Source organism: Trichosurus vulpecula, chromosome 2, assembly GCF_011100635.1.
Source record: "Trichosurus vulpecula isolate mTriVul1 chromosome 2, mTriVul1.pri, whole genome shotgun sequence".
Lineage (NCBI taxonomy): Eukaryota > Metazoa > Chordata > Mammalia > Diprotodontia > Phalangeridae > Trichosurus > Trichosurus vulpecula.
The window spans coordinates 28,690,734-28,718,455 of NC_050574.1; the positions used below are offsets into that span (position 1 = coordinate 28,690,734).

The 27,722-nt window shown below is 49.1% G+C and overlaps 2 protein-coding genes across 2 annotated transcripts in view; one reads left to right on the top strand and one right to left on the bottom strand.

Moving 5' to 3' along the window:
• Positions 1 to 11,505, top strand: part of MEGF6 (multiple EGF like domains 6) — a 384,175-nt gene extending 372,670 nt beyond the window's left edge. The window contains exons 33-38 of the mRNA XM_036746355.1: positions 561 to 689; positions 1,584 to 1,712; positions 2,811 to 2,939; positions 4,540 to 4,668; positions 10,411 to 10,458; positions 11,224 to 11,505. Of these exons, the coding sequence (XP_036602250.1) occupies positions 561 to 689; positions 1,584 to 1,712; positions 2,811 to 2,939; positions 4,540 to 4,668; positions 10,411 to 10,458; positions 11,224 to 11,288 (629 nt within the window). The 3' untranslated portion in view covers positions 11,289 to 11,505. The remainder of the gene's footprint in view (positions 1 to 560; positions 690 to 1,583; positions 1,713 to 2,810; positions 2,940 to 4,539; positions 4,669 to 10,410; positions 10,459 to 11,223) is intronic.
• Positions 11,506 to 12,977: 1,472 nt separating this feature from the next.
• Positions 12,978 to 27,722, bottom strand: part of ARHGEF16 (Rho guanine nucleotide exchange factor 16) — a 52,948-nt gene continuing 38,203 nt past the window's right edge. Inside the window, exons 10-14 of the mRNA XM_036745779.1 lie at positions 21,364 to 21,515; positions 19,996 to 20,184; positions 16,821 to 16,894; positions 14,301 to 14,402; positions 12,978 to 13,922 (exon numbers count right to left, since the gene is read on the bottom strand). Of these exons, the coding sequence (XP_036601674.1) occupies positions 13,783 to 13,922; positions 14,301 to 14,402; positions 16,821 to 16,894; positions 19,996 to 20,184; positions 21,364 to 21,515 (657 nt within the window). The 3' untranslated portion in view covers positions 12,978 to 13,782. The remainder of the gene's footprint in view (positions 13,923 to 14,300; positions 14,403 to 16,820; positions 16,895 to 19,995; positions 20,185 to 21,363; positions 21,516 to 27,722) is intronic.

Here is a 27,722-nt window from a genome sequence, read left to right on the forward strand (position 1 = left end):
GTGACTTGCCCAGGGTCCCACAGCTAGTAAGTGTCTGAGGCTGGATTTGAACGCAGATCTTCCTGCCTCCAGATGAGGTAAGGCGTGTGAGGGCATCCTGATTTTATTCAAATGTTACTCTTGGATTCAGAAGGAAAGAAGGGAAGAAGGAAGGAAGGAAACATTTATTAAGCTCCTACTATGTGCCAGGCTAAGAGCTTTAGAGATATTATCTCATTTCTTGTTTACAACAACCCTGGGTAGGTGTTTGTATTTTATCCATTTAACAGTTGAAGAAACTGAGGCAGACAGCACAGTTAAGTGACTTGCCCAGGGTCCCACAGCTAGTAAGTGTCTGAGGCTGGATTTAATCTCAGGTCTTCCTGACTCCACACCCAGAGCTCTATCCATTGGGCCACTTGGTGCCTCATGTATGTGGGGGCTCATACTGGAGCTGTCTTGCTCCAACCACAGTGCCTACAGTCATCCCATGAGGCTGCCTTCTCTGACCTACCCATCCTCACTGGGGACTCAGTCTTCTCCCTGGTTTGCTTAGGAGCGTTCTGTCATTTTCTCTCCAGCCTGCCCTCCTGGGAAGTATGGTGCTGGCTGCCTCCTGGAATGTACCTGTCTCAACAATGCCACATGTGATCGAGTGACCGGTGCCTGTCAGTGTCCCCCTGGCCATTTTGGCCAGGCCTGTGAACACAGTGAGTTCTACAGGGAACCTCTTGTGACTCTTCTTGGGATCTGGCACAACATTTTAGTAGGAATTTTGAGGCCAGCTGGGGGACTGGAAGCTGGGCCATACAAGGATTAGTTCAGGGAACTGGGGATGTCCAGTCTGAAGATCTGCCTCTCCAGGTGGAGGCAAGAAGGAGGGAGGGAGACTGAGCTTAGATCTGTCCTGGCAATCAGGGCACCTCCCTGTCCCCTCTGCTCCCAGGTAGGATGAGCAGTCTGATTTGTTTCTGAAGTGGTTGGGGCTGCGTTCTCCCCAGCCTGTCTCCGGACGGTGAGCACATGCCAGAGTAGCGGCTGGACGTTGTATAACAGGCACAGACAGATGTCACCGAGCCCATGGGGAAGCCTAGTACCCCCTCTCCCTTCCTGAAGCACTTGAAAGCCAAGGTTGGGTGCCCACTTGTTGGGGATGTTATGGAGGGGGATTTTGTTTAGGTGTGGATCGGACCAGAAGGCTGCCGAGGTCCCTGCCCTCTGAGAGGCTGTTAGGGTCTTAGCCTCGTCTTCATCACACACTACCATCAATACTAGGCTAGGAAGGTTAGTTGGAGATCTTCAAGTTGCCCAGAGTGAAGTCACGAACAGCGGGCCTAGGATTTGGGGGCTGCTTTTCATGAAACTAGCAACGTCAGAAAAGCTCGTGTCTCCACTGAAATCCACCATGCCGTTAAGTGGGGACCACTTTAGATGCGTCAGCCCATATCAGTGGTCTTCATCAAACAGGCCTGGTCTGGGAGGGCTTTGCTGGAGCAGAGGTCTGGTTGGGAGCTCTGCTAGAACCAAGAGGGTGGGAGGGGATTCTGCCCATGTGGCCCATTTTAACCGTTTTTGGCCCTTCTGGGGTGGCCTCTTTTCCTCAGTGTGTCCACCTGGCTTCCACGGGGCTGGCTGCCAGGAGGTTTGTGACTGTCACCAAGGAGCCCCGTGCCACCCGCTCACTAGCCAGTGTCTATGCCCCGCTGGCTTCCAGGGTCAATTCTGTGAGAAAGGTAAGTACTTCTCTGATGCTCAGCCTCCTGCATTCTAGGCCCCAGATGCCATAAGGGGGCGCCTGGCAGCCTCATTCTACTGGCTCTCCGCTAGACCCATTTCATGTAGGCTCAATCGGTAGTGAGTCTAGTAACCCTAAGCCTCTTGAAGTCAGTCAACCAACCCATAAGCATTTATTGAGTGCTTGCTGTGTGCCAGACACTCTGCTGGGTTCCAGGGATGCAAAGACATAAAAGAAAGAGCTATTTAGGCAGCGGGGGGGGGCGCCAGAGTGCAGGAAAGCCCGAGTTCAAATGAACCCCGAGACACTAGTCCTGGGACCCTTGATGAGTCACTGCATCTGTTTACCTCAGTTTCCCCATCTGTAAAATGGGGATAATAATAGTTTCTACCCCCCAGGGTCGTTGTAAGGATTAAGTGAAGATAATTATTTGTAAAGTACTTTCCACAGTCCTCGGCACATAGTATGTCCTTTACAAGTGTTAGCTGTCACCATTACTCAGTCTGGAACTGAGAAGACAAGTGACTTGCCTAGGGCCACACACAGAGGCTGGTCTTGAACCCAGGTCTTCTCATGGCTAGGCCAGCTCTCTCCACTGCACTATGCTGCCTCTTCCCTGGCACGGAATAAATGAATAAATTGTTATAATTAATAAATACTTGTTGGATTGAAGTGAAGGGTTTCCAAAATGCTTTACGACGGACATCGCTGTGGTAGAATGTAAACTCCTCGACACAAGCCGGGGCTGGGTCATTTTTGTATCGTCCGTACCTAGCACGGGGCCTGGCATCCGATAAACACTTCATCAGTGCTCCCTGGAGTGAACTGAATGGGATTCCTTGCTCGTCGCTGTCTCCGTGACCTTGCCTTTCCCTCTAAAACAGCAGCGAAGATTGTGGAAATGTGCCCAGTCCCACAAGGACCACCCGCCCACCTAGCACCCTATGCATTGTGGCGGCAGCTGGGCCTTCTCTCCCATGGAGGAATTTATTGGACATCACGCTTCGGTGATGGGGGAGGGGGCCTGAACCGAGCCTTCGACGGGCACGGCTGCCCGGGCTGACCCCTCAGCCCTCTGCTTCTCCTCCCTTGGCAGGATGTGAGCCGGGGATGTTTGGGCCTGGCTGCCGCCAGACTTGTGACTGTGAGGGGGATGTGCCGTGTGACCCAGCCACCGGCCAGTGCCTATGCCCTCCAGGGAGGATGGGAGCCAAGTGTGACCTGGGTAAGTGCAGGGGTGGGGGACAGACACAGGGCGAGAATGCCGTCCCACGGTGTGGAGGTGTTGAGGGGTGAAACTCTCCAGCACACGGCTGCTTTAACCACGGACCTTCAGATCTGGGTCCGCTGGCCTAGGCGGATGTGGCTATTACTGCTCAAATGTCCAAGTACTGATCACTTTTCACACCCTCTCTCCTGGTTTTCTCCTTACTGCCCACACTGTCCTCCTGAGGTAGGTCAGGTGGGTTTGAATAGCCCCACTTTACAGACATGAAGCCAGAGGCATAGAGATGAAGTAACCAGACCAAAGTCACATGGTCAGTGGGAGATCCAGGGCTAGAACCCCTTCTCTTGACCCTCTTCCCCATTTTTTCCAATAGACCCAGAAACAGGCTTTTATACTGGACCCCTTTAGCCTCTGTTAAGGCCCTTGGGCTCAAGTAGCAATTTGTAGTTGGGCCGCCTATTTTTGGACTCACAAAACCCTTCAGAATTCCCAGGCATGCAGGGCCATAGCTAGGGCAGGGTCACCAAGCCTTTGTCCCAGGGTGCCAAATTTAGAAGGTACAGAATTAGGGCTTGCATTCCTTTAGCAGTGGTGAAATGGTAGAGCTTAGCATCCAGTTGGTAAGAAGACAGAAACATTTGTCTGAACCTGTGGTCATCCCTTCAAGGGTTACGGATTGCATGCATGCCCGTCATATGCCATTCTTGTCCAGGAACTCCCCAAATTTTGCCACAAGGGAGTCCATCCAATGTACTGTTTTCCTTGCCTTGATTTCCCTTGACAGTGAAAAGATAACAGTGACCATGAAGATTATCCATTGGTCATCCTTCACTTTCACCACGTCTGGCTCATCTTTTTCTAAAAAATAAAATTTTATAGATAACTTTTATTTTTATATCACTTACCTTTTCCATATTATCTGTCTCCTCACCCACACCCAGAAAGCAATCCCTTAAAATAACGAATTGTTTTAAAAGAAAAAAATTCAGTGAAACGTGTCCCCCTGTTGCAGAAGCCTGACATCATCTGCAGGGTGGCCCTTGTGGCCCGCACCTCTGCCAAGAAGCAAGGGAGAGGTTGTCTCCCAATACTTCTCTCGAGTCATGCTTTATCATGTTAATTTCATAGCATTCAATTTCAGTGGTTTGATGGCTTCTCCCATTTCTGTTGTCATAATTTCCTGGTTTTGCTTACTTCAGTTCATCTTTGCATCAGTTCATACAAGTCTTCCCAGGCTTCTTTGTATTCAAGTTGGTTGCTTCTTACAACACCGTGAAATTCCATTCTGTTCCTGCAGCCCCTTCCCAGTCAATGCATGCCTCCTTTGTTTCCAGTCCTTTGCCATCACAGAAAGTGATCGACCCATCTTCTTTTTCAATTGCCCGCTTCTTCAGTGTCATCCTTTGCCCTCCTTCTCTTCCACAGTCCCTCCTCGGCAGCCTGTGTGTGCCCACCATACACCTCTCCATTCGCCTCTGCCCTGGTTTGAGTTTCCCCTGGCACAAGCATTCCTAGATATTGTTTAGACATTGCCAGGGACAGAAAATGAGCTCTGAGGCCACAGGGGTCTGAGTACCTTCTGCGCTTGCCTCCCCAGAATGCCGGGGGAATCGCTTCGGCCCTGGCTGTGCCTTGAGCTGTGACTGTGAGGGGAGTTCTCACTGTAATGCCCTCAATGGCCAGTGTGTCTGCATGGGAGGCTACATGGGACCCACATGTCGAGAAGGTGAGTCTGTTTCTTATTATGGGCATAAACAGGTGTCCTCCCTGCTTTGTTCCGGGCTCTCTGGCCTTCCAGGGATCAGAGGGTCAAAGATCAGAAGCTGAGGTCACCTGGTCTGGCTCTCTCATTTTACGGATAAGGAAACCAAGTTCGCTAGAGGAGAAGGGCTTCCCCAAAGGAGAGACAGGGGCAGCTTAATCCTTTAGAGCAGGTTATTAGAACTCAGGACTCTTCATTTCTCAATCGACCCAACATTTGGCACAAAGTAAATATTTAATAAAGTCTGATGAAATGAGTGTTTGATGATCACCATAGAACAGTCCCTTCTTTAAGTATCATTTTACTGCAGCACAGAGAGGGAAGGGAATTACCTACAGTCACACAGCAGGTCGGTGGCAGAGCCTAGAATCTGAGCATCCCAATGCCCAGCCCAGGGCCCGGTGACTGCCTAATTTTTGTGCAGGGCTTTTTTCATAACCACACTGTGAGAGGGGTAGCTCCATGCTGGATTTGGCCTCTAAGGACCTGGGTTCAAATCCCATTATGCCCTGGGGGCAGAGTCACAGCCTCAGTTTTCTCATCTCTAAAATAGACTAGATGATCTCCAAGGTCTCTTCCAGCCCTGTCTCTAATCCTAACACTTTTACAAATGAGGCTCAGAGAGGTAAATGAATGGACTCGTTTATCAACAAGCATTTATTAAGCACCTGCTAGATGCTAGGCACCAGGGATACAAGTGACCCGCTCACAGTCTCTCCGGAATTCAAACTCGGGTCTCCAGATTCTGGATCAGGATTATTGAGACTAACACAAAGGGACCTCAGAGATCTCTGGACTTAGAGTGAGGAAGACTTAGGTTCCAATCCTACCAGGGATATATGTGTGACTCTGGGCAAGTCATTTTAACCTCTCCGTGCCTCTAAAATGAGAAGTTTGGACTAAAGACCCCCTAAGTCTGAACCTGTGATTCCTTGCTAGGATCAGTCTCCCCCAGCTCAGAATTCATTGTTTCATAGACTTGTAGAACCCGGGTCACATGGCTAGTAAGCAGCCAATTAAAGAATCATAGCTTCAGAACTTGGGAGGCTGAGTCCAGCCACCCCATTTTAGAGATGAGGGAAGGAGAAGTGGGCCTGGCCAGAGCCGCACAAGCAGACTCCCAAACCCGGTGTTGCCCCTGTACCACGGCTCTCTATTCATACGACGACGAGGCCCAACAGTCCGGTTCTGTTTCTTGCTCCTGCCCTTCTTTGCCCCAAAGAGCCCAGAGATGCTCTTTGGTGAAAGTCGGAGCCCTAGGCCCTCCCCTCCCCAGCCCTGAGCCCAGCCTATAAACATCTGGCTTGGGTTGTGTGTTCCCTACAACGAATGTGAAGTGTCCTGCCAATTCCCACAAGAGCAGATGGGCTTTGATTTGGGCAAGATGTGAATTTTATAGCCTTTTGGGCAGATTTGCTCGTGTCCCACCCTATCTCCCCACCCCCACCCCAGCCGGGCCCCATGTGCTCATCTCCTCCGCATGGGAGGCCTGGGCTGGGCTGGGCACCGACAGAGCCCCATTTGGAGCACATCTGAATTATAACAAAAGTAATGCCAGCCGCTCACACCTGTGTAGCATTTTAAGGTTCGAAAACCACTTTACATTTTTTGCCTGCTTTGAGTGTCCTGAGAAGCCTTGTGAAATGGGTGCTGTTATCAGACCCATCTAACAGAGGACGAAGCTGAGGCTCAGAAAGGTCAATCAAGCGATGACTGTGTTCTAGGCACTGTGCTAGGCACCGGGGATACAAAGAGAGGCAAAAAACCATCCCTGCCCTCAAGAAGCTAACTTTTTTTTTTTGGAAAAAATTATTTTTTCCCAATTAATGAGCATGTTTTTTCTTTTTTTCTCCAATCCCATCCCCAGCTGAGTAGCTGACATTCTCACGGGGAGACAACATGTCCATTAATAGGTACATATACCCAAGATACAAAGAGTAGAAGGAAGGGAGCCTTGGAGGAGAAGGTAAAAAGCCTCGTCTATGATCACACAGCTAGCAAATGGTCCCAGCTGGGTGATATTTGAACCCTGGTTTTCTAGACTCCCAAGTCTAGAGCTCTACCCACCAGACCAGAGGGTCGCAAATTGATCAGACGTTGCTAGTTAACACATCCAAGGACACGGGGAATGGAGCCTGACTCCATATGATCTTTATTTTTTTTTCCTGAGGCATCAGGGTTAAGTGACTTGCCCAGGGTCACACAGCTAGTAAATAGTTAACATATAAATAACACACCAGTGAGCTCCGGGCCTTATCAGGAGACATCATGGTGTAGCAGACAGGAGACTTGGAGTCAAGACCATTCAATGGATTCAGTGTCTGCCTCAGACCCTCCCTTACCTGGGCAACCTCAGGCAAATCTCCTAATCTTCACATACCTTCCAGCCCTTTTGTGTACTGTCTTCCCCCACTAGAGGGTAAGCTCCTTGAGGGCAGGGACTGGCTTTTTGCTTGTATTTGTATCCCTGGTGCTTGGCATAGAGTCAGCACTTAACAAATGCTTGTTGATGTCAACAAATGTCAGGTGAGGGGGGTGAACTACGTGAGGTTCCCTTCCAACTCTATGATCCAGGGGTTCTTAAGCCTTCAAGAGTTCTCTGGAGAGATTTCAGAAGGTCTGTGAACTTGGATGTGGGAAAATAATCACGGCTCTATTTGAATATAGTGGGTTTCCTTTGTAAGCCTGTTTTATTTTATGCCTTTAAAACCAGGATTCCGAGCAGGGGTCCCTGGGCTTCACCATTGGCCAAAGGGGTCCCTGACACCAAAGAAGGTTAAGAAGAACCCCATCTATAACCATAAAGGGCCACGTGAACTTGGAAGCTGTTGAGGGTTTTGGATTTTCTGTACTGACATGAACAGAAATCATGTTAAAGCAGCGCCATCTACTGGTTCTATCTGGTATCGCAGCCACCATCTATGGGACGCTTTTCTGAAGGTTTACAAAGGGCCAGTTTGCGGCCAGTAATTCTGTGTTAGGTCCGTACGGTGTGCGTGTTTTACGTATGATATCACATTAAGAGGCATACGTACATATCCTGATGATGCCTCTAGCCCTTTGAGTAGGGACGTGATCTCTCCGTGGTAGGGATGCCCCAGGGTCCCCCGATCACTGTACCTTCACTGAAAAAACAAGTAGTAATAGTAGGAGTAATGGCAGTAGTAATTAGCAGTAGTAGTACTAGCAGTATTAGTAATAGTAGTAGTAGTAGTAATTAGTAGTAGTAGTAGTAGTAATAGTAGTAGTGGTAGTAGTAGTAGTAGTAATTAGTAGTAGTAGTAGTAATAGTAGTAGTAATAGTAGTAATATCTGACCTCGATCTAGCACCGCACTCTGTGCTATTATCTCATGGGATCCTCACAACAACCCTGGGAGGTAGGAGCTGGTATTACCCCACTGTTACAGACGAGGAGACTGAGGCAGAGGTTAATCGACTTGCTCAGGGTCACACAGCTGAGAAGCATCTGAGGCCAGATGTGAATTCGGGGCTTTCCGACTCCAAGCCCAGCGCTCCGTCCACTGAGCCCCCAGGTGATGGATTTGATTGGACACAGGGCTTGGAGAAAAGGGAAGGATTTTAAGTAGTGGGGTAAGCACAAGGTATGGGCCTGTGCACATGTATTTACAGTATACACACGGACATATCCAAAGACAGCGTAGTATGGTGCTGGGCTTGGAGTCGAGAAGACGGGTTCACATCTCACCTCTGATGCTTAGTACCTGTGTGACCCTGGACAAGTCACTCTCTTAGCTGCCTCAGTTAGATGGGTTGTCATCTGCATAAATGTTTTATTATTTATTTAATATTTTTAGTTTTCAGCATTGATTTCCACAAGATTTTGAATTACAAATTTTCTCCCCATTTCTACCCTCCCCCCCCACTCCAAGATGGCATATATTCTGATTGCCCCATTCCCCAGTCAGCCCTCCCTTCTGTCACCCCACTCCCCCCCTTACTTTCTTGTAGGGCAAGAAAGATTTCTATGCCCCATTGCCTGTGTATCTTATTTCCCAGTTGCATGCAAAAACAACTGTTTTTTTGTGCATCTGCTTTTAAAGCTTTGAGTTCCAAATTCTCTCCCCTCTTCCCTCCCCACCCACCCTCCCTAGGAAGGCAAGCAATTCAACATAGGCCACATGTGCATCATTATGTAAAACCCTTCCATAATACTCATGTTGTGAAAGACCAACTATATTTTGCTCCCTCCTATCCAGTCCCCTTTTAGAAAGTGTTTGCTTTTGATTACCTCCTCCCCCTATTGCCCTCCCTTCTATCGTTCCCCCTTTTTTATCCCCGTCCTCCTTCTTTCCTGTGGGGTAAGATACCCAATTGAGTGTGTATGTTATTCCCTCCTCAAGTCAAATCCAGTCATCTGCATAAATGATGGTATTAATGGCACAGTGGACAGAATACTGGGCCTGGAATCAGGAAGACCCAAGTTCAAATCCAGCCTCAGACACTTACTAGCTGTGGGACCCTGGGAAAGTCACTTAACCTGCTTGCCTCAGTTTCCTCAATTGTAAAATGGGGATAATAACAACACCTACCTCCCAGGGTCATTGTGCAGCTCAAATAAGAACATTTGTAAAGTGCTTAGCAGGATGCTGGTACATAGTAGGTGCATAATGAATGCTTGTTCCTTTCCCTTTCCTTCCCCTCCCCTTCTTCCCTAATTCCTGAATGTGGATGGAGTTCAAAGCATCACACATCTAGGGCTGTGGGGAACTCAGAGGCCATCGGTCGTGACCCCAGTTAGGGTTTGGGAGTAGAAAAAATGTAAGACGCCCTGATTGTTCAACCTGCTTGATTTCTGATGAGGAAACAAATCAACAAGCATTTATTAGGCACCTACTATATATGCTAGGCACTGTGCAGTGTTCAGAATAAAAAAAAGTATTAAAAAACCCAGACGGCCCCTGCTCTCAAGGAGCTCACAGTTTAACAGGGGACACAACATGCAAACAGCCAGGTGCCAACAAGATATGGTCAGGATGGATTGTAGATAATTGTGGCGGGCAGCCACTGATATGTGGGAGGACTGGGCAAGGCTTCCTGTACGATTTGAAGGAAGCCGGGAGGCAGAGAGGGGGAGGGAGAGAATTCCAGCCGTGGGAACAACCTGAATCTGGAGGCTGGACCTAGAGTCCATTAAGAGAAGTGTAAGCGGGTTATTGGTCATAGGCCTCGATCTAGAAAGGACCTCTGAAGCCAATCTTTCATTTTACAGCTGAGGAAACTGAGGCAAAGAGAAGGCTCATGGGCTCATAAGATTATAGATTTAGTTAGAGCTGGAAGAAACCCCCAGAAGCCATTGTGTCCAACCCCCTCATTTAATGAAGAAACGGGCCCAGGAAGGTGATGATTTTGTGAACTTAGAATTTGAACCCAGGTCCTCTGCCCCTAAATTCCTCATTCTTTCCTTTCTCTCACACTGACTAGATTTTGATGTTAAAAGGAGATGGGGGAGGAGGAGAGGAGAGGCTTGTTTTTTCAATGAAGGTAAAATGATCTGGGGGGTCTAGGTGGAGTTTGGTGATGTGGTGGCCTTTGCCAATTTCGGGGTTGACTCTCACTGTCCCCTTTTAAACTGGTCTACCCAGAGTGGGAATGATCAGAGCAGACCCTCCTCCTGCACAGAAGCTGGAGTGCCAGGCATCAGATGGCTTACCCATCCCTCCCTTTTTGTTACGGTCATCTTTCAGGTGGCCCCCCACAGCTCCCAGCCAGCAAGTCCCAAGTTTTCGACCCAGGTAAGGGGATCTGCTTTGGGCCTCTTTTGTGTTTCTGAAGATGCTCTGGTCACTGGGTCTGTCTGCTCAGGGCTTGGGGGAAAAGGGTGAAGGCTGAGGGGAAGCTGGATAAGCCTCCTAACTCTGGGCATCTGTTAGAAGCAAATGCACGTGCACAGTGAGCGGGGCAGGGCAGGTTTTTGATTCCCAGGGTGCCCCAGTTTTCTGCTGTCCTGGAACCAAAGGGGCTGATGGCATAAAGCCAGGCTTTGTTAAAAAGGCAAACAAAATATATGAGCTATTGGGAGCCTGAGTCCATTTGGGAGATGGGGAGTCCCTCCTCCCTTTGCCAATTCTCCTGCATGCCCCTCAGCCAGACAATACTGTTCAATGACCCTAAATCTAGAATAGCAGCTAGACGGTGCAATGAATCGAGTGCCAGGCTTGGATCCCAGCCATCCTACCATCCCCTGATCCTCATAACTGTTAGAGCTTGCTCACTCCTCAAATAACAAGTGTATATATACTTAGCAGTTACATGTTCTAGCCCATCCCCAACCCAAACTCCTGTACAGCGTGAGCTCTTTAGCTCCACTGTGTGTTTTCTATAGTGAAAGCTGTTACCATTCATTGTCTTAGGGATTTGGGCACTATTTTACTGGGGTCACTAACTGTGGTTAAGTTGCTACAGACAGGAAATGAGCCTTCATCTACCTCTAAACACCTAGAGGCTTCTCAGTCACAACACAGACTCATTTTGTCTTTCCTTTCTCCTTCTGTTATTAGTGGCTTCCCGTCCTTCATCCTACAGATCACCTCCCAGGTTCAGCCCACAGCCAGCAAAGCATTAGCCTCCAGCCTCTGTCTTCCATTCCTACCCACCCTTCCTCCCCTGGCCTTGCCCATCCTTCCAGAGTTACGGTATGTAAGTGATGAAAAATCCTCGGGAAACCACCAGTCGACGGGTTCCATCTTAGCCTTCATTTGTTTTTTTGAACCAGCGTTCTCTCTGATGCTGCTGGTGAGGCCGTGGTGACTACAATGCTACATGACTGGCCACTCCTGGGGTCTCAGTCCCCACCAAAAGGCTTGAGGATGGGCTGATAGCCTCTTAGTCTCAGGCCAAGGAGAGATGACCGCAGAAAGGTCCATCTTAAGCTCCCTGTGTCAGGCTGGTGGACAGGACAATCCCAAAGGCACTGACTCAACCAGGAACGATTGTGTTCTAAGGAACACTCATCAGTTCCCACTGGCCACAGCCCATGAAGGGTGCACCCGGACGCTCAGAGAACAAGGAGATGGCTTCTGGGCTTGGCCTGTTTGTTTCTAACTCTTCCCTGCAATCTACCAGCAGGCTTCACCTGGTGCTAACCAATGGTTACTGGACAATTCCAGCCCTACCCTGTCCTGTTCTGGGGGCGGTTCCTTGTTTACCTGGAAATATAGTCCAATATGTATTTATGTAAAGATATTTATGGGCAGCTGTACAAAGTCAGGTTCTGGGGGTGGGGGGGGGCAGCCCTGGTGCTCCTGGGAGGCTCTGGAAGGGATGTATACAGCCCCAGACAGTGGCCTCTTTGCTTCTCCTCTGTGCTAAAGGCATTCCCCCCCACCCCCTGCCACCAGCTCCATCCTGGGGAGGGGGATTGAGTGTCCTGTTTTTAGCCGAGTTGGCACAACCAACGTATCCTCTCTTTATATATCAACCAGCCAACCAATGTGTACTGTAAGGGTTCCGTGGCGAAGGGGGCCCAGCACTGTGTAAAACTCACTAAGTTAAAGGAATGAAACTTTCTGGTTTGTTCAGTGTGACTCTCATGAGGGAACTTTTTGCCGGTGGAAAAATCAAATCCTTGTGAGCCTAGAACCTTGAAATTAGAGGTTAAGGGGAAGGAGCGGTGGTCTTGGAGTCAGAAGACCTGGCTTCTAATCCCAGCTCCGACACCATCTATATGGCCAGGAAATTCATTTTACCTGTCCAGGCCTCAATTTCTTCACCAATAAAATGAAAGTGGTTGTAGGTGACCTCTGAGGTTCCATCTCTAAGACTCTGGCTCATACGATCATAGATCCAGAACTAAGACAGTCTCCAGAGGCCGTCCAGGCCAGACTTCTTGTTTTACTGATGAGGAACCTGACACCTCGCATCTTGGACCCTTTGGGAACTCAGAACCTTCAGAGCATGAAACTGGGCTCCCAAAGGTTCTAGATGCCAGGAGCCTAAGGTGGTAGTATCTCAAAGTTCTAGATCTCCAGGCTCTGGGGTGACAGGATGGTTCTAGGTCATGAAAAGATTGGGCAGGGTTCTGCATCATAAAAAGTAGATGGCTACATGGACCTAGAATTCTAGACTCAGAGGAGTCCCAGGTTCAGAAAACTCTGGACATTCTAATTCTAAGCTACAAGCTTTGACATGTTGGTCAGTGGTTCCAGGCTCTGAAATGACAAAGCAGAGAACCTTGGAATTCAGGCACTTGGATTCTGGGTTATAGGACCTCAGGACACAAGGCCCCTTCCTGCAGTAAAGAAACAGTGGGTTTTAATGAAATAATTTTAATGACTTTTACATTTCTCAGAAAAACAGAATATACAACAATGTACAGTCCAGTGCTCCTCCCCTAGTCCCTCAGCCTCAGGGTCAGCCTTGGGGGCTTGTAAGTCCTTCTGTGCTCCCGCACCCACTTAGCAGGACCCTGAGGCCAAGGGAAGGAGGGACAAAGGCAGATCATTGCTGGGCCAATGAAAACAGGGGTTCGGGTGACAGCTGAGAGGAGGAGGGCAGAGAGGGCCTAAGATCCCAGGTCCTTCTGACCTGGAGCTACCTCCCCTTCCCATCATTTCCTCAGATTAAGCAGGCCCCCTCCCTGTCTTCTACTCAAATGCAAAAGCCCTGGTTTAAGGGATTAAGCATTTTCTTGGTAAAGCCAGGGTTGGAATGTGTGACAGGTGGTACTGGATAAGAAGACAGGTGCGTTGTTATGGGATGTACCTACTGGGGCACCTTTTGGCCCACCCAAAGTGGCCTCACCTCAAGTTAATTTGGGGCACCCTGGAGCTCAGAGAAGGGGAAAAATCAACAGAAGGGGGGCAAAATCAGGAGTAGACATGCCCAGGCTTCCCAAAATTGGAACAAAGATTGGCCCAGGGAAAAGGGTAATGGGAAGGGGCACCCTCCTTCCTATTCCTGGTGAAGAGAGGCCTGACCGGAACCCCAAAGATTCCCTGGAAAGGCTTGGCAGGCTCACAGGTACCTTCTGCAAACTGATGGGGAGCCCAGGGTCTGTTGTGATACCCCTGCACCCAGACAAGAAACTTGGAAAGCCTGGGAAGGCTCTGATGAGTCGCCTACACGTCTGTCTCCACCCTAAGTCGTTCCAGCCTGCGCACGTTGCCCTCCACAGCCACTCTGCTGGTGATGGCTTGGGCATAGTCCTCAGGGAACCAGCCAATCTCCCCATCACGCAGACGCTCTCCATAAAACCAGCCTGTAAAAAAAAATGGTAGAAAGAGCTCATTCCTGAGGGTCTGGATGTAGCAGGGGCAGGTAATGGAGAAGCCACTGGCTCAGTGGGTCTATTCTTGGTACCATCCTAAAATGCTTGGGGTCCCCATATGGATCAAGGAATCTAGGGGACTTCCCTATTAAAGACATGTCAGACTGAATGAGGTTTATAAACCCTAAGCCCCATAGAAGTGTGGGCAATTATCAATAACTTTCTCTAGGATGTTAAATCAGGATCCTATCGACGCAACGTTTGCCCTACCGTGCGTCTGCCACATAGAGAGGGGCACACTTAGCTTGGCTAACATTCTGCGACACTTTTCTAAGCCAGCCCATCAGGGCTCATTCATTAGACGCTCACCGTCCTCTTGCTGCTGGATCAGGACCACATCCGCCTGCTGGAGGGTGATCTCATCAGCCTGTTTGGCAAAGTAGGCCTTGGTGATCTCCACCTGGTGCAGGTCTGAGGGCAAGGATGGAGACGCATCACTCAGGTCGCATAGACAGGGAAAAGAAGGGGGTTGGGGCTTCCCTGAGCCTCTGCTGCCAGAAAACTGGAGGGGAAGGCAAGGGGAGAGGGAGGAGAGAACCAGGAATCAGGGAGAGAAGAGGACAAGGGAGGGCAGAGATGGCAGGGAGGAGGAGGAAGGGGGTGAAACAAAGAGGACAAGGAAGGAGGGAGAAGAGGAGGATGAAGAAGAGAGGAAGGAGAGAAGGAAGAGAAGAGGAGGGAAGGAAAAAACCTGCATTATAGAAGAAAAAGCAGGGATTTTTGGCAGCCAGATAGTTCTTCCTGCCCTGGGTGAGGGTCTTTGGGAGAAGAGGGGTAGCATCCCCCTTCCCCTTACCCCTCCCTTGGAGCAAAGAATGCTTGGGGACTTTGGTAACTTGGGGGACCCCTCCTTGGAAGGCTGGGGTCTGTGTCCCAGAGGCCAGAGCCCTCAAGCCTGGAACCAGGAGGAGAGTGAGCATGCTACAAAGGAAGATTCTCGCTCCCACAGGCTCTATCTCCTTCCCCTGGGCCCTGCTCCTAGTGGGCGGCCCCAGCCTCCTCTGGCTGGCTCAGGTTTAGCTCCTGGGCCCTCGGTTCAGGGAGGAGGGCAGGGCCTGGGCTCTGGGACCTGCTCCACACAACGGGGCCGGCAGAGGGCGCCCAGGGAGCATCTCCGAGCTTACTGATGGGCCTCAAGCCTAGAGCTCCCTTCCTTGCTTCGCCCCCCATTTCTCACTTCGGAGAAGCCTCCTTGTGTCTAACCCTACACAGAGGGGAGGCCAAGAAAGACCTCCAATTTAAAACAGGGACACAGGCACACGCAGACTCATGACTGTCAATCATTCCAGTAATAAGAACTTATTAAGCACCTACAGTTGTCCCAGCATTACCTGGATGTTGGGTGGGTGGCAGAAACAAAAAGAAAAGAGTCCCTGCCCCTCATATTCTCACCAAGGCAGACAACACATACACAGATAAGTATATATAAAAATGGGGACGTGGCTCTCTTGGGGGATTAGGCAAGGCTGCATGGAGGTGGTGGTGGTTGAGCTGAGCGGAGGTGAGGGGGAGAACACTCTAGGCTTAGGGAACAGTCCATGCAAAGGCACTGAGGTGGGAGACACAGCATCATGTAAGGGGCACATTAAGACCACCAGTTTGGCAGGACCATAGTGTATGTGGAGGGGAGTCATGTGATTGGGCTGGAAATATAGGCTGGGTCCAGGTTGTTGAGAACTTTAAATGCCAAACAACAGTCTTGATTTGATCCCAGAGGTCCTAGGAGTCACTGGAAATTTAATGAGCAGGGGTCAATGGTCAAGCCTGGTTCATGTTAGGTCTGGGTTGAGGAGAGAAGGCATGGATACCAATGAACATGGTAGTACGGGTGGAAAACGAGGGCCCGAGCTAGCTAAGTAAGCAGATAGAAGGGAAAACATACAAGAGATGGGGAACTGAGTGTGTACGTGGGGTGAGGGAGAGAGAGAGAGATTGAGGACGACTCTGAGGTTGTTTGTAGGTAACTGGAATGATGGAGGGGCCTTTGGCAGAAATAGAGACAGGTGGGTTTGGAGGGGAAGAGTTCTGCTCTGAGACGCATCCAGGACATCCAATGTGAAATGCCAGTCAGCAGTTGGTGATGGACTGGAAGTCGGGCCCAAGAGACTACAACTGGCTGGATTGGGGAGTCCTCTCAGTCCCACGAGAGCTGGTGGTATTACCATGTGAGAGAGTATAGACAGAAAAGCAAAGTGGGCCTAAGGATGGATCCCCTAGAGGGGATCCCTGACCCCACAGGTAGTGGGTGGGACATGAAGATTCAGGAAAAGAGACTGAGAAGGAAAGAGAGGTCAGACAGGTTGGGCCAGAACCAAGAGTAGTCACAGCAGTGCACAGAAGAGAGAGTAACCAGGGGAGAGAGTGGTTAACAGTGTTAAATGCCTCTGCATAGACGTGCATTGTGCCCTCCCCTGCATTAACATACACAGACAGGTGTGTTTACAGACACACAGACCCCTCAAGGTCTGAGCAGGGCTCTCTCCGGGGAGGCCTAGCCTGGGGCAAGGAGCAGTGGCAGATGTTCTCAGATCATACCGAGGTGTGCCAAGGTGGGAAGGGGGATCTCTGTTTCCCTTACAGTTGAAGGCAGAGCCAGGCCCCCAGGCCCTCACAGCCCAAGCGGTCAGCTCTCCAGACTCCTGCTCCAACATAAGCATCCTGTCCTGTCTGCTTCATCTCTGAGGAATCTCAGCTCCTCCAACTCCCTAACTCCCACCTGCTGAAAGATCCTATCGGCAAGAGCCAGAGTTATGCACTCCAGCTGCATGGAGGAGGCCGAGCAGTCCGCCCCCATCTGGCTTCATTCCCGATCCCAAGCCTGGGTCTCACCTCCTTTACTGGCTAGTTCTTGCTCCTGGTTCTCCTTATGCTCCAAGGCGGTGATCCACCGGGCCCGGTCACTCCTGTGGACACGAGAGAAAACAAGCTGAGACTCTGGAGCTCCCAGGGCAAACATTTAAAGCTAGAATGGACCTCGGAGGACGACCTTCTCATCTTACAGAGGATGAAGCTGGGAGAGAGACAAGAGAGAACTAGAGTAAAAGAGGGAGACAGAGACAGAGAGGCAGGGTCACACAGACAATGAATGGCAGAGTTGGGATTCCAGCCTATTCAAAAACAGCTGGCTTTGGAATCAGAAGACCTGAGCTCCAATCTGACGCCCTTCTGGGCTGGACTACGTGATGACTCTGGAGTCACTTGAATTATAGCGAGGTCCTGATTAGTGCCAATGGTGAATTCTCCACGGTGGTCACATCATTCCAATTCATACTGCATATTTCCACTGGGCAGGAACCAGCGACCATATTTTACTTAATTATAACCCATTAAATACTTGGAATAACTGAATTCAAATACATGTGACCACTTCAAGGGATTCATAATTGGCACTAACTGGGGCCTTGCTGTATTTGATGATAGGATTATGAAGACAAGGAAATAAGGCACAGCGGGAAGAAGACTGGCTCTGGAGTCCAAGACCCTGGGTTCAAATCCTGCCTCTGACACCCATCTGTGTTACCTCTCTGGGACTCAGTTTCCTCATCTGCAGAATGAGGGGGTTGTACTAGTAGGCCTCGAAGGTTGTCTTCCAGCTCTAAATCCTATGATATAACTTTTGGGCTTTGAAGCCTCAATAGCATCACATTTCTGTTGTCCAACACGGTCAAATTTGTAGTTACTCAGGGTCCAAAAAGAGACCCCAGAGGCCATTCAGCCCAACCCAGACCGGACTAGGAGTGCTCTCTCCAACACGCCCAATGAGTGGCCACATCTCTTTGCAAAGCATGATCCCCTTTGGTTGAGGTCAAGTGGGAATTGTTAATGAGCCTGGGCTTGGCACCCTTCTGGGGGTTTGAGACAATGGAGGAATTTCAGGAGTAAGCCAGCCCAACGGTGAAAGACTCCATGTTCAGAAGGAAGCATTCTTGGTGGGGAGAGGGGTGATAGTGTAAGTGTGTGTGTGTGTGTGTGTGTGTGTGTGTATGCGCACACGCCTGTCTCTTTCCTCTCACTTCCACTGATCATATCACAAGAGAAGGGACTGTATGAAATGGGGTATCTAGAAAAGAGTAAACAGCTAGTCACCCCAGAAAAGAGAGGTTCTATGTGGGATCTATGACACAGCGAAAACAAACATGAATAGAGACAGATTGAAAAAAGATAATCACCCAAAAAGGGGAGCAGCTTCGAGGAATGCTACCCCTTGTATTGGGGGAGAATGTGGGCTATGGACTCATGAAAAGACTTCCGGCAACTAAGAGTTGTGGGTTTACACTTTGGCCACACACGTCCTCTACATATGTGGCTCCTGACCGCTGTACTGACCCCAAAGTACCAGTTGTATTTACTTTACCATCTTAGTAAATGCCCTTTCTAAAAACGAATTAAGTCTGTCTCACTAATGCTGATAGGAAGTACACCAGTAGGGGCTCATGAGCTACAGTATGAAAATCCCACCCCTCAAGAGATTCCTTTAAATCCTTGAAAACAGCAGCTGCTCTTCTGAAGACTCAGACCAGTGTATGAGTGGGCATTGAAGGAGTGGCCTCAGAGGGATCCTAGTGTGGCCCAAACTACATTGCAATGTAAATGGGAAATACTGAATACAACAAATAAATAGAATATAGATAATGTGAATTTGTGGTTTCCTAAATCAATATATAGCCCACAGGCATCCTTTTATGGACCGTTTGGTGCCCTACCCCCCTTTCTATTTGAATTTAACACCTCTGTTCCATAGGATCAAAACAGAGTCACAACATGTCTACCTTCACTTTCTGATCTGAAATTCTGAGGGCAACAAGTCGATTTTCATTTTTTTTTGTCTCTCAAAAGAGTTATTTCCATTTTTGAAATGGTATTGTAATAGAATTCTTATAGTGGAAACAAAAGCTATATTAAATTATGGAATTACAAATATGTAAACTATAAAGTGCTGGAAAAAAAAGGCCCCATAAATTGAAAACAAATCAAAGTGCAGGGAGATTTATAGTAATTATGAATTTGAGAACCAGAGGAAAATAGATTATGCTTTAGCAGGAATCTGAGATGACGATGCTATGCTGGAAAAGTCCTGCACCTGTGATGTTTAGAATTTTCAACAGAAAATGCATCCTGGAGTCCTTTCTGCCAAATACAACATCTTAGCTATGGAATCCAAAGACCCGAATGAGAGTTTTATAAAGAAAGACATGTGCCCCACCCCTGCACTCCTCTCTCCACTTCCTTTGATAACCAAAGACAAATATAATTGCATATTTTTGTTTATTAATTGCACCCTTTGCTGACCCAGATGCTTGTTCAAGCTGGTGCTGATGGACATAGGCTGTAAGCAACTGCCTTTTAAATGCATCCAGGTGTACTGGTAGAGGGAGTAACTTTATTGGAAGTTCTCTCTAACAGTACTGTAAATGACATCTAATATCACCTCTCTAGATGATATCATTAAATCACGAAAGGACATCTCCACTTAGTTGTCTGGACCTCACCACAAACCTAACATATCCAAAATCTGACTCATCAAAACCGTCCCCGAAATGGGGGGCAATTCTCTATTCTTGTCTAACAGTAGTTTCCCCACCCCCATTCTTGGGCGCGCGTGCGTGCGTGCTTGTGTGTGTGTGTGTGTGGTGTGTAACAATTCTACTCTCTTACAGGAGAGGAAAGCCATTTATGCATAGTCCTGCATTACACAAGAGCCCTGGCTTTGGAGTCAAAAGCCAGATGGTTATTGTCCTGGGTATAACACTTAACCAATGTATCTCAGTTCCTTGTCTATAAAATGAGAAGGCTGAGCTGGATGACCCTCCTAGATCTAAATCCATGACCCTATCAGTGATCTAAAGGTCATAGCATATAAGCAACCCATGATATCCATCAGACCAGCCCAAAGGGTCAGTGGCTACACCCCTCTACACCCCTAGCGCTGTGCCTGCCCTCTCCTGTCCCCACCCTCAAGTGCTCCCAGAAGGGGGGCCCAGACTTGTTACCGCCATCTACTTACGAAGAGTCTGAAGACAACAGGATCTGCTCCTGCTTCCCTTCGCTGTTCTTCAGCATGGTCACCTGGAAGGGGTAAGGGATGGACGAGCTGCGGTTGCTCCCTCCTGGCAATGAGATTTCATCAGGCTCGACCTTCTTGACTTGAATCTGGTCCATCTTGGCGTAATCCATCACCACGTAGTGTTCCTCACTGCCAAAGGGCAAAGAGGTCTGGTGAGATCTCAGGCTGGGCAGCATCTCACGCTCCATGGCAGCTCCCACCGTGGCCTGGGTCACCTACCTACAGACCCTACATCCAGCACCCTGCTGGGAGGGAAGGAGGGTGAGGGGAAGGAAGAAAGGAAGGAAGGAGGGAGGGAAGGACGAAAGGAAGGAAGGAAGGAAGGAAGGAAGGAAGGAAGGAAGGAAGGAAGGAAGGAGGGAAGGAAGGACGGAAGGAAGGAAGAAAGGAAGAAAGGAAGGAAGGACAAAAGGAAGGAAGGAAGGAGGGAGGAGCAAAGGAAGGAAGGAGGGAGGAAAGGAAGGGAGTTCCTCCTGGAGCCTGCATTTGGTCTTCAAGCTGGACTGCCTTCATTCTCCTCTGGGTCCTGTTTTTCTAGACTTCAAACATGCCTCGGTGCCAGCTTTTCAGCTCCCCTGTGTATTGTCTTCCCCATTAGAATATAAGGTCGTTGAGGGCAGGGCCTGTCTTCCTCTTGCTTCTGTTTGTATCCCCAGGTTTAGCACAGTGCCTCACATAGAGTAAGTGCTTAATAAATCCTTGTTTCCTTCCTTCCTTCCTTTCTACTCTTCGTGGTGCAGGGGCAATATTGGACTCAGAGGCAGAGGAACTGGATTTGAATCTGACTCTAATACTGACTAGCTGTGTGACCCTGGGAAAATTACTTGATCTCGTTTGCCTCAGTTTACAAATCTATAAAACAGGAATAATTATAGCGCGTACTTCTCAGAGTTGTTGTGAGATATGATCTGTAAAGTGCTTAGTGTAGTGCCGGGCATACAGTAGGCACTATATAAATGCTACAGGGAGGCAGAGGCCGGTGGAACTCCTGAGTCTGGGAGTTCTGAGCCACATGAGCTAAAGCCAACCGGGTGTCCGCATGAAGTTCCTGGACTCCCTGAGTGCCCCTCCCCTTGGGCCTGCTCTTGCCCCACGGGGGTGGGCTTAAGCCACATAAACCCTGCACAGACATTATCGCTTGGGAAGCCAGACAAAAGGGAGAGACGTTTGGTCCAGGCTGGGATGCTCTCTGCGGTCGTGAAGAGTCAGCCAGAACCTCCCTCCCAAGCTGTCCCCGGGCTTTCCATCCCCCACACTGGCCCTCCTGCAGCCCCCAGAGGTCACAGGGCAGGGGGGGTCGAGGGGCACCTCTTCTTCTTGGTGACCATCAGGGCGTCATTAAACAGGAAAAGGTAGCACGTTGGCCGGCTGGAGATTTTCCGGAAGAGGCTGGGCTCTTCCACCAAGCAGAGCTCCCCTCTCTTCAGCAGCCACCTGGAGGCGGAGATCAGAGGAAAGGCCTGGGGGAAGCAGAGCCAGACGTTACTACCTGAGGGACCCTGGGTGAAGGACTTCTCCTGCCTCAACTTCTTTATCTGCAAAGTGGGGATGATGATACCTGCTCTGCAGGGCTGCTTCCCCGAGTGAGGGGCTGGGGGCCGAGCAAGGAACTGAGAATCCCTTTTTACATTCTTCCTCTCTCTCTCCCCCTTTTCTTTCCTCTCTCAATCACTTTATAATATCAGTCATATCCCAACGACTCATTCCTGCTCCTCAACGGACCCTCCCATGTGGCAAACAAGCTCGGCTGAACAAAACAAATCAACACAGTGGCCACGGTTAGAAAACAGATGCCCCATTCTGCGCCTGTAGTCCACCACCTCCCAGCTAAGAGGCAGGAGATGTGGTTCACCATCACTTCACTTAAGTCCTGACGGGGGCCACCGTTTTCTTATCTCTGAAATGCCAGGGTGGACTAGGCGATCCCTTCCAGGCCTAACTATGAGTCGAGGGACCTCTTAGTCTTGGACGGGGGAGAAATCACACAGTCACTCAAAACTCCAACAGTAGGAGAACTATTAATAGGCAGGGAATGAGGGTCGCAGTAGGAAGACGGATGGATCTAGAGGCGGAGGGGACCTGGGTTCAAATCCTGGATCTCCTATATCTTGGGTAAGTCAATGAACTTTTCTGGCCCTCAGTTTCCTCCTCCAGAGGATGTGTAAGATCCCCTGAACCTGGGGCGATTCCTCTCCCTGTCCTGTGTCTAAACTGCCAGATTACACTTACACCTTCAGCTCCAACTAGATGTCTGGGACCCTTCTCTCTCCTACTAGGGTGGGAGCTCTTTGAGGGCAGGGGAAACCTTATTCTTCCTTGTCTCCTCCTTGTATCTTATACATAAAATCACTGAATATTAGAGCTTCAAGAGCCCTCAGAAATCACCTAACCCTTATAAACAGATAAGGGAAATGAAACCCCAAGCTAAGAGACTTACCCAAGGTCATGCAACTAGTAAGTGGCAGAGACATGATTTGAACTCAGGGCTCGTTAGACCTGAAGCCCAGGGCTTGGTCCACTAACCTAACAGGTGTTCAGTAACCATCAATTACTGAAGCACTCTTTGGGACAAGCTCAGGGGAAGGTGACAGAGCCATGTGGAAGGTGTGGTCTTCCTGGGGGGCTTCATGGGTGGCCCCTGAAGGCTGGGAGGCCTGGGGTAGGTGAGGGGGAGGGGGAAGAACATTCCTGGTAAAGGAAACGACACAGCAGAGGGAAGGAAGCTGTTGGTTTCAGGGGTCAGTGAAGGTACTAGCTGGTTTGAAGGGTACTGGGGTGGGGGGGGGGGAAGAAGTAGGAAATACGGTGGGGGGGAAGGCAAAACCAGGTAGAGGAGGGACGTGAGTCTGATTCTTGAGAAGGCCAAAGGGAACCAAGGGCTCGTGAGCAGGGGAAGTCGCACGGTGAATGGGGTCAGTCTGGGGGTGCTATACAAGAGGGGTGAATGCAGGGGGCAGCTAATGCTGGGGGTGTGCAGTGATTCAGGCAGACAGGTGTCAGCAAGCATTTACTGTGTGCCGGGAGCCAGGGGAAAAAAAGAGGGAAAAAATATGGCCCCCATCCTGTTCATTGCTCCCCCCACCCCAACTCACATTCTAGTGGGGAGACAACAGGCAAGCATCCACACATGTATAAAACGCACACAGTTTAAACGCAGAGTAATGGGGTGGGGGGAGGAACCAGGACAGGCATATTGTGATGTCCAATCAATATTTGTTAAAGAAACATCACCAAGCACTCCATGGAATGAGTTCAGGGAAAGGAGACAGAGCCATGTGGAAGGAGTGTTCCGCCCTGCCCTGCCCCCCCCACCCCGACCCCGCTCCGTCCTGGGGGGCTTCATGAAGGTGGCCCTTGAAGGCTGGCAGGACTGGGGTAGCTGAGGGGTCTCTGGCTTCACCAGACTTCCAGAGGGGTCCATGATACAAAAAGAAGATCAGAACCCCTGAGCCCACATTTTAAAGGTGAAGAAAATCAGATTTTGGAATCTGATTTCAAAATTGGAAAGGAGACATTCCCAAGCTCGAGAGGCCATGAGGGCAATAGGATTTAGGGCTGAAGAATAGCTTGGAGCCCCCTTAAGCCACCTCCACCAAGGGCACCCAGGTAATAAAGAGTACAAGAAGCTGGTGTTCAGGGCACAGTGCCAACCCCGGGCTCCTTTGGAGTGTAAATAGCCAAGAACAAGGAAGCACCAAAACCAGGATCCAAACCCACCCAAATTGAAATAATTTGCTTAAATTAACAGAGCAGAAATGTTATATACTGCTTTAAGGAAAATAAACCCCCAAATGTAGTGTTTTCTAATGACTTGATTAACCCTGATTCTGAATCGGGGACCCTGAGCTAGGCCCTCTGACCTCTCTCTGCAGTTCCCCCCCTCCGCCCCTCCGCTTCTCCGCTTCTCCATGGATACCTTTGCCATGGAGATCAAGATGCCAGTAGGTCAGCCCAGACCTAATCAGGGGAGCAGCAGGAGCCTGCCTGGTCTGCCAAGAGCTAAGCTCAGGGACCAGGGGACCTGAGGATTCCACACAGAAACAAAGTGCCTTGGCTGGAGGGGCCTTTAGGGATCAATGAATCAGACTCTCCAGAAGGCTGGGTCCAAAGCGCTTATCCAATCCAATCCACACCTGAAAACAGATTCTCTCTACACCACCCCCACCCCAGTATGGATTCTGCATAGATCTTGTACATATTTATAGATATCCACACCCCCAGTTCCTCTTCCCCAAATAGAGTGTAAGCTCCCTGAAGACAGGAATGGTTTAATTTTGGTTTTTGCATTCCCAGAATTTAGCAAAGAGTAGGTGATTAATGCATCTTTCTTAACTGATTGCTAGAAAACTCCAGTGAAGAAAGACTATGCTGAGCATTGCCCCCATTAGCACTTTGGGGGAGCAGCATTAGGAAGATGTTGCCCATGTCAAGTCTTAATTTACCTCTTTGTAACTTTTACCCATAACAGGCACTTAATAAATGCTGGCTGATGTGACCTGACTGCTCCCCATGAGAGGACACCAGATGTGCTTGGCCCCAGGTGGGGCAGAAAGACAAACAAAGGGCAGAGGAGGCTGTAAAGGGGCCAGTTTGGGCCTGGGGTCTGGATCCGTTCCAGGGCCAATGGATTTGCCTTCTCCGGAATTCTTGGGGCCAAGGCTGGACCACCACTTGTTAGGGCTGGTGCGCCATTTTCCACCTGTGACTTGGACTCCCATATGTTCTCTGAGGTCTGTTTTAACTCTGAAATTCTGTAATTCCACTCTGTGGACGGAGGAAGAAAATGAGCTCCATGGAAGGGGAGTGGCTTGTCCAAAGTCACAGGGAAAGGGTGACCTGAACTCTGGGCTTCCACACTTGCAAGTCCAGGATCTTCTCACTGCCCACTGCCCACTGCCCACTACACCGTGCTCCCACCTCTCCCTCTCTCTCTGCTCTTTTTCCTTCTCTCTTTCCTTTTCTACTCTCTCCCACCTTCCTCCCTCTCTCTCTGTTCCTCTGTCCTCTCCCTCCTCTTCCCCCTACCCCCATCTTCCCCATGACCTCCAAGATGGGCAGACCCCACCCACCAAAGCAGCCCCCTCCTCTTAGGGACAGCTCCCTGTTAGATGCTCTTCCTCAATGGATGTCTCTGTACCTTCCACCCGCTGCTTCTGGTTCTGCCCTCTAGGGCCAAGCAGAACAAGGCTAAGTCCTTCTTCTACAGACCTGCCCTTCTGCATATCTGAAGAGCAGTCTCCATAGCCCCCACTAGCCTGCCTCCCACAGCTTCAGATCTTCCATCTCACTCCTTCAACTGTTCTTCACAAGGTGTGATGGGGAGACCCTTCCCCATCCTGGTTGCTCTCTACCTTATAAATCAATGCCCTTCCTAAAACATGAAGCCCAGGACTGAATGCCATCCTCCAGCTGTGATCTGAGCAAGACAGAGGGCAGTGGGATGCTCATTTCCCCACAATGGGCCATCCTGAAACACATGGCCATCTTACCTTTCTTGGGTTCCATAACACACTGTTGACTCATAGTACGCTTGCAGTCACTCAAACCCCCAGATCGTTTTCATGTGCACTGCTAATGACGCCATGCCACCCCAAGGGACAGACTTTCTGTTTATCTCTATGAGAGGCCATCCGCATATTCTAGCCTGTTTAGATTCTTTCTTGGAGGAAGCAGGGGCGGGACTCCTGTTATCTGAAGCATGCGCTGTCTCTCCTGGCAAATGCCGCGAGCAGACCATCTGTGCCTTCATCTGAATCACTAAGAAAAATGTTGAGCACAGATCCATGCAGCACTCCACTAGAGACCTCCTTCCCAGCAAAATTCAAATGTCAAGTCAACGAGCATTTATTAAGCACCTACGAGGTACCAGGCTGGGTAAAAGACAAAAAAAAAAACCCCAAGCAAATGGTTCCCACACTCAAGAAGCTGATAATCTAATGGAGGAGACAAGGTACAAACAACCAGGTACCAACAAGCCATAGAGAGAATACATGAGAAATAAGGCACCAGCATTAATGCAACCAGGAATTCGTCAGTCATTAATCCCTTGAGTTCAGTTATTCACCCAGTCCTGGATCCATATCACTGAACTACAATCTAGTTCCTGTCTCTCCATCTTTCCTACAAGAATCACACGAGAGGCTTTATCAAGTAATTTGCTAAAATCCTGGTAAACTCTTATCTCTAGCACTGCCCGACTGACCAGTTAGTAACCCTGTCAAAAACAGAAAGAAGGTTAGTCCGGCTTGGTCCGCTCTTGCCGAAGCCCTGGGATCACTGCTTCCTTTTCCAAACGTTCACTAACCACCCCTTTAGCAATACATTCTCAAGTTTTGTCAGGCATGGAAGTCAAGGTCGTTGGTCTGTACCTGGCCCACAATCTACACATATGCCCCGCTTCAGGCCTGCCATACCTTTTCCAGGATCTTCCAAGGATCAGGGAGGGGAGGAAGTGAGTAGACAGGAGACCAATTTGTACAGGTTATAACAATTTTGAGACAATTTATAACAATTACATTGTAAAGCCATTGTAAAAGACTTTGAAACATTAAAGATGTGATCGATCCCCATGTACAATCACGAGCCCAGAGGCCTGATGATGAAGCACGCTCCCCGCCTCCTGACACAGAGGGGATGGACTCAGGGGACAGAAGGAGAGACGCCCACATTTTGGGACATGGCCAACGCGGGAATGTGCTTTGCTTGACTGTGCCTCTTGGTGAGGGCTTTCTCTCCCTTTTTATTTAAGGAAAAGAAAGCCCTTTATTTCATAATTATTTATATATAAATATATTATACATCATATAAATATATATTATATAAATTATATTGTATAAATATTTATATATTTATTGGTCTTCAAGCAAAGATCCTAGAGTCCTTATCTGATGGGACTGGGGTATGAGGGAGAGAATGTTAATGCTCACAAACCAAAAAGTAAAATTTAGATAGCTCAGCAAACATACACACTGGTTCTTTCAATTTCCAAGGATGGTGGTAATGATAACCAAAAGAGGATTTCCAAATAACGCTTTAAAGTTTACAAATAATAACTAGTATTTATATATCATTTTAAAGTTTGCAAAGCACCTTATAAATATTATCTCATTTGAGCCTCACAATAACCCTGCGAGGTAAGTGCTTCTCCATTTTACAGATGGAGAAACTGAGGCAGACAGAGGATCAGTGGCTTGCCCAGGGCTACACGGCTAGTAAGTGTCTGAGGCTGGATTTGAACTCAGGTCTTCCGGACTCTGGGGTCTGCCACTCTAACCACTGAACCACTGAACCATCTAGTTGCCCCAATGAGATAGCTGCTAATAATGTAGTTGTTGTTATAAATCATTACAAAATTGTTATAAAACGTACAAATTGTTCTCCTGATTCTATGAACCCTAATTTCCTCTTCTATAAAATCAGGATATTAGCATCCCAATTTTATAGAAGAGGAAATCAGGGTTCCTAGAGGAGTAGTGACTTGGCCACAGTCACACAATTAATCAGTGGGCAAGGTAGGGTTCTGACCCAGGTGTCTCCTGACAACCAGGCTTCTAAGTGACCCGCAGCGAGGGACCCCAGCTCCCAGGAAGCTCTGCACCCCCAGAAGGGCACAGAACAATAAGGAGAAAGGCCAGCATTTACTTCTCTCTAAGAGGCTCTTTGTAAAC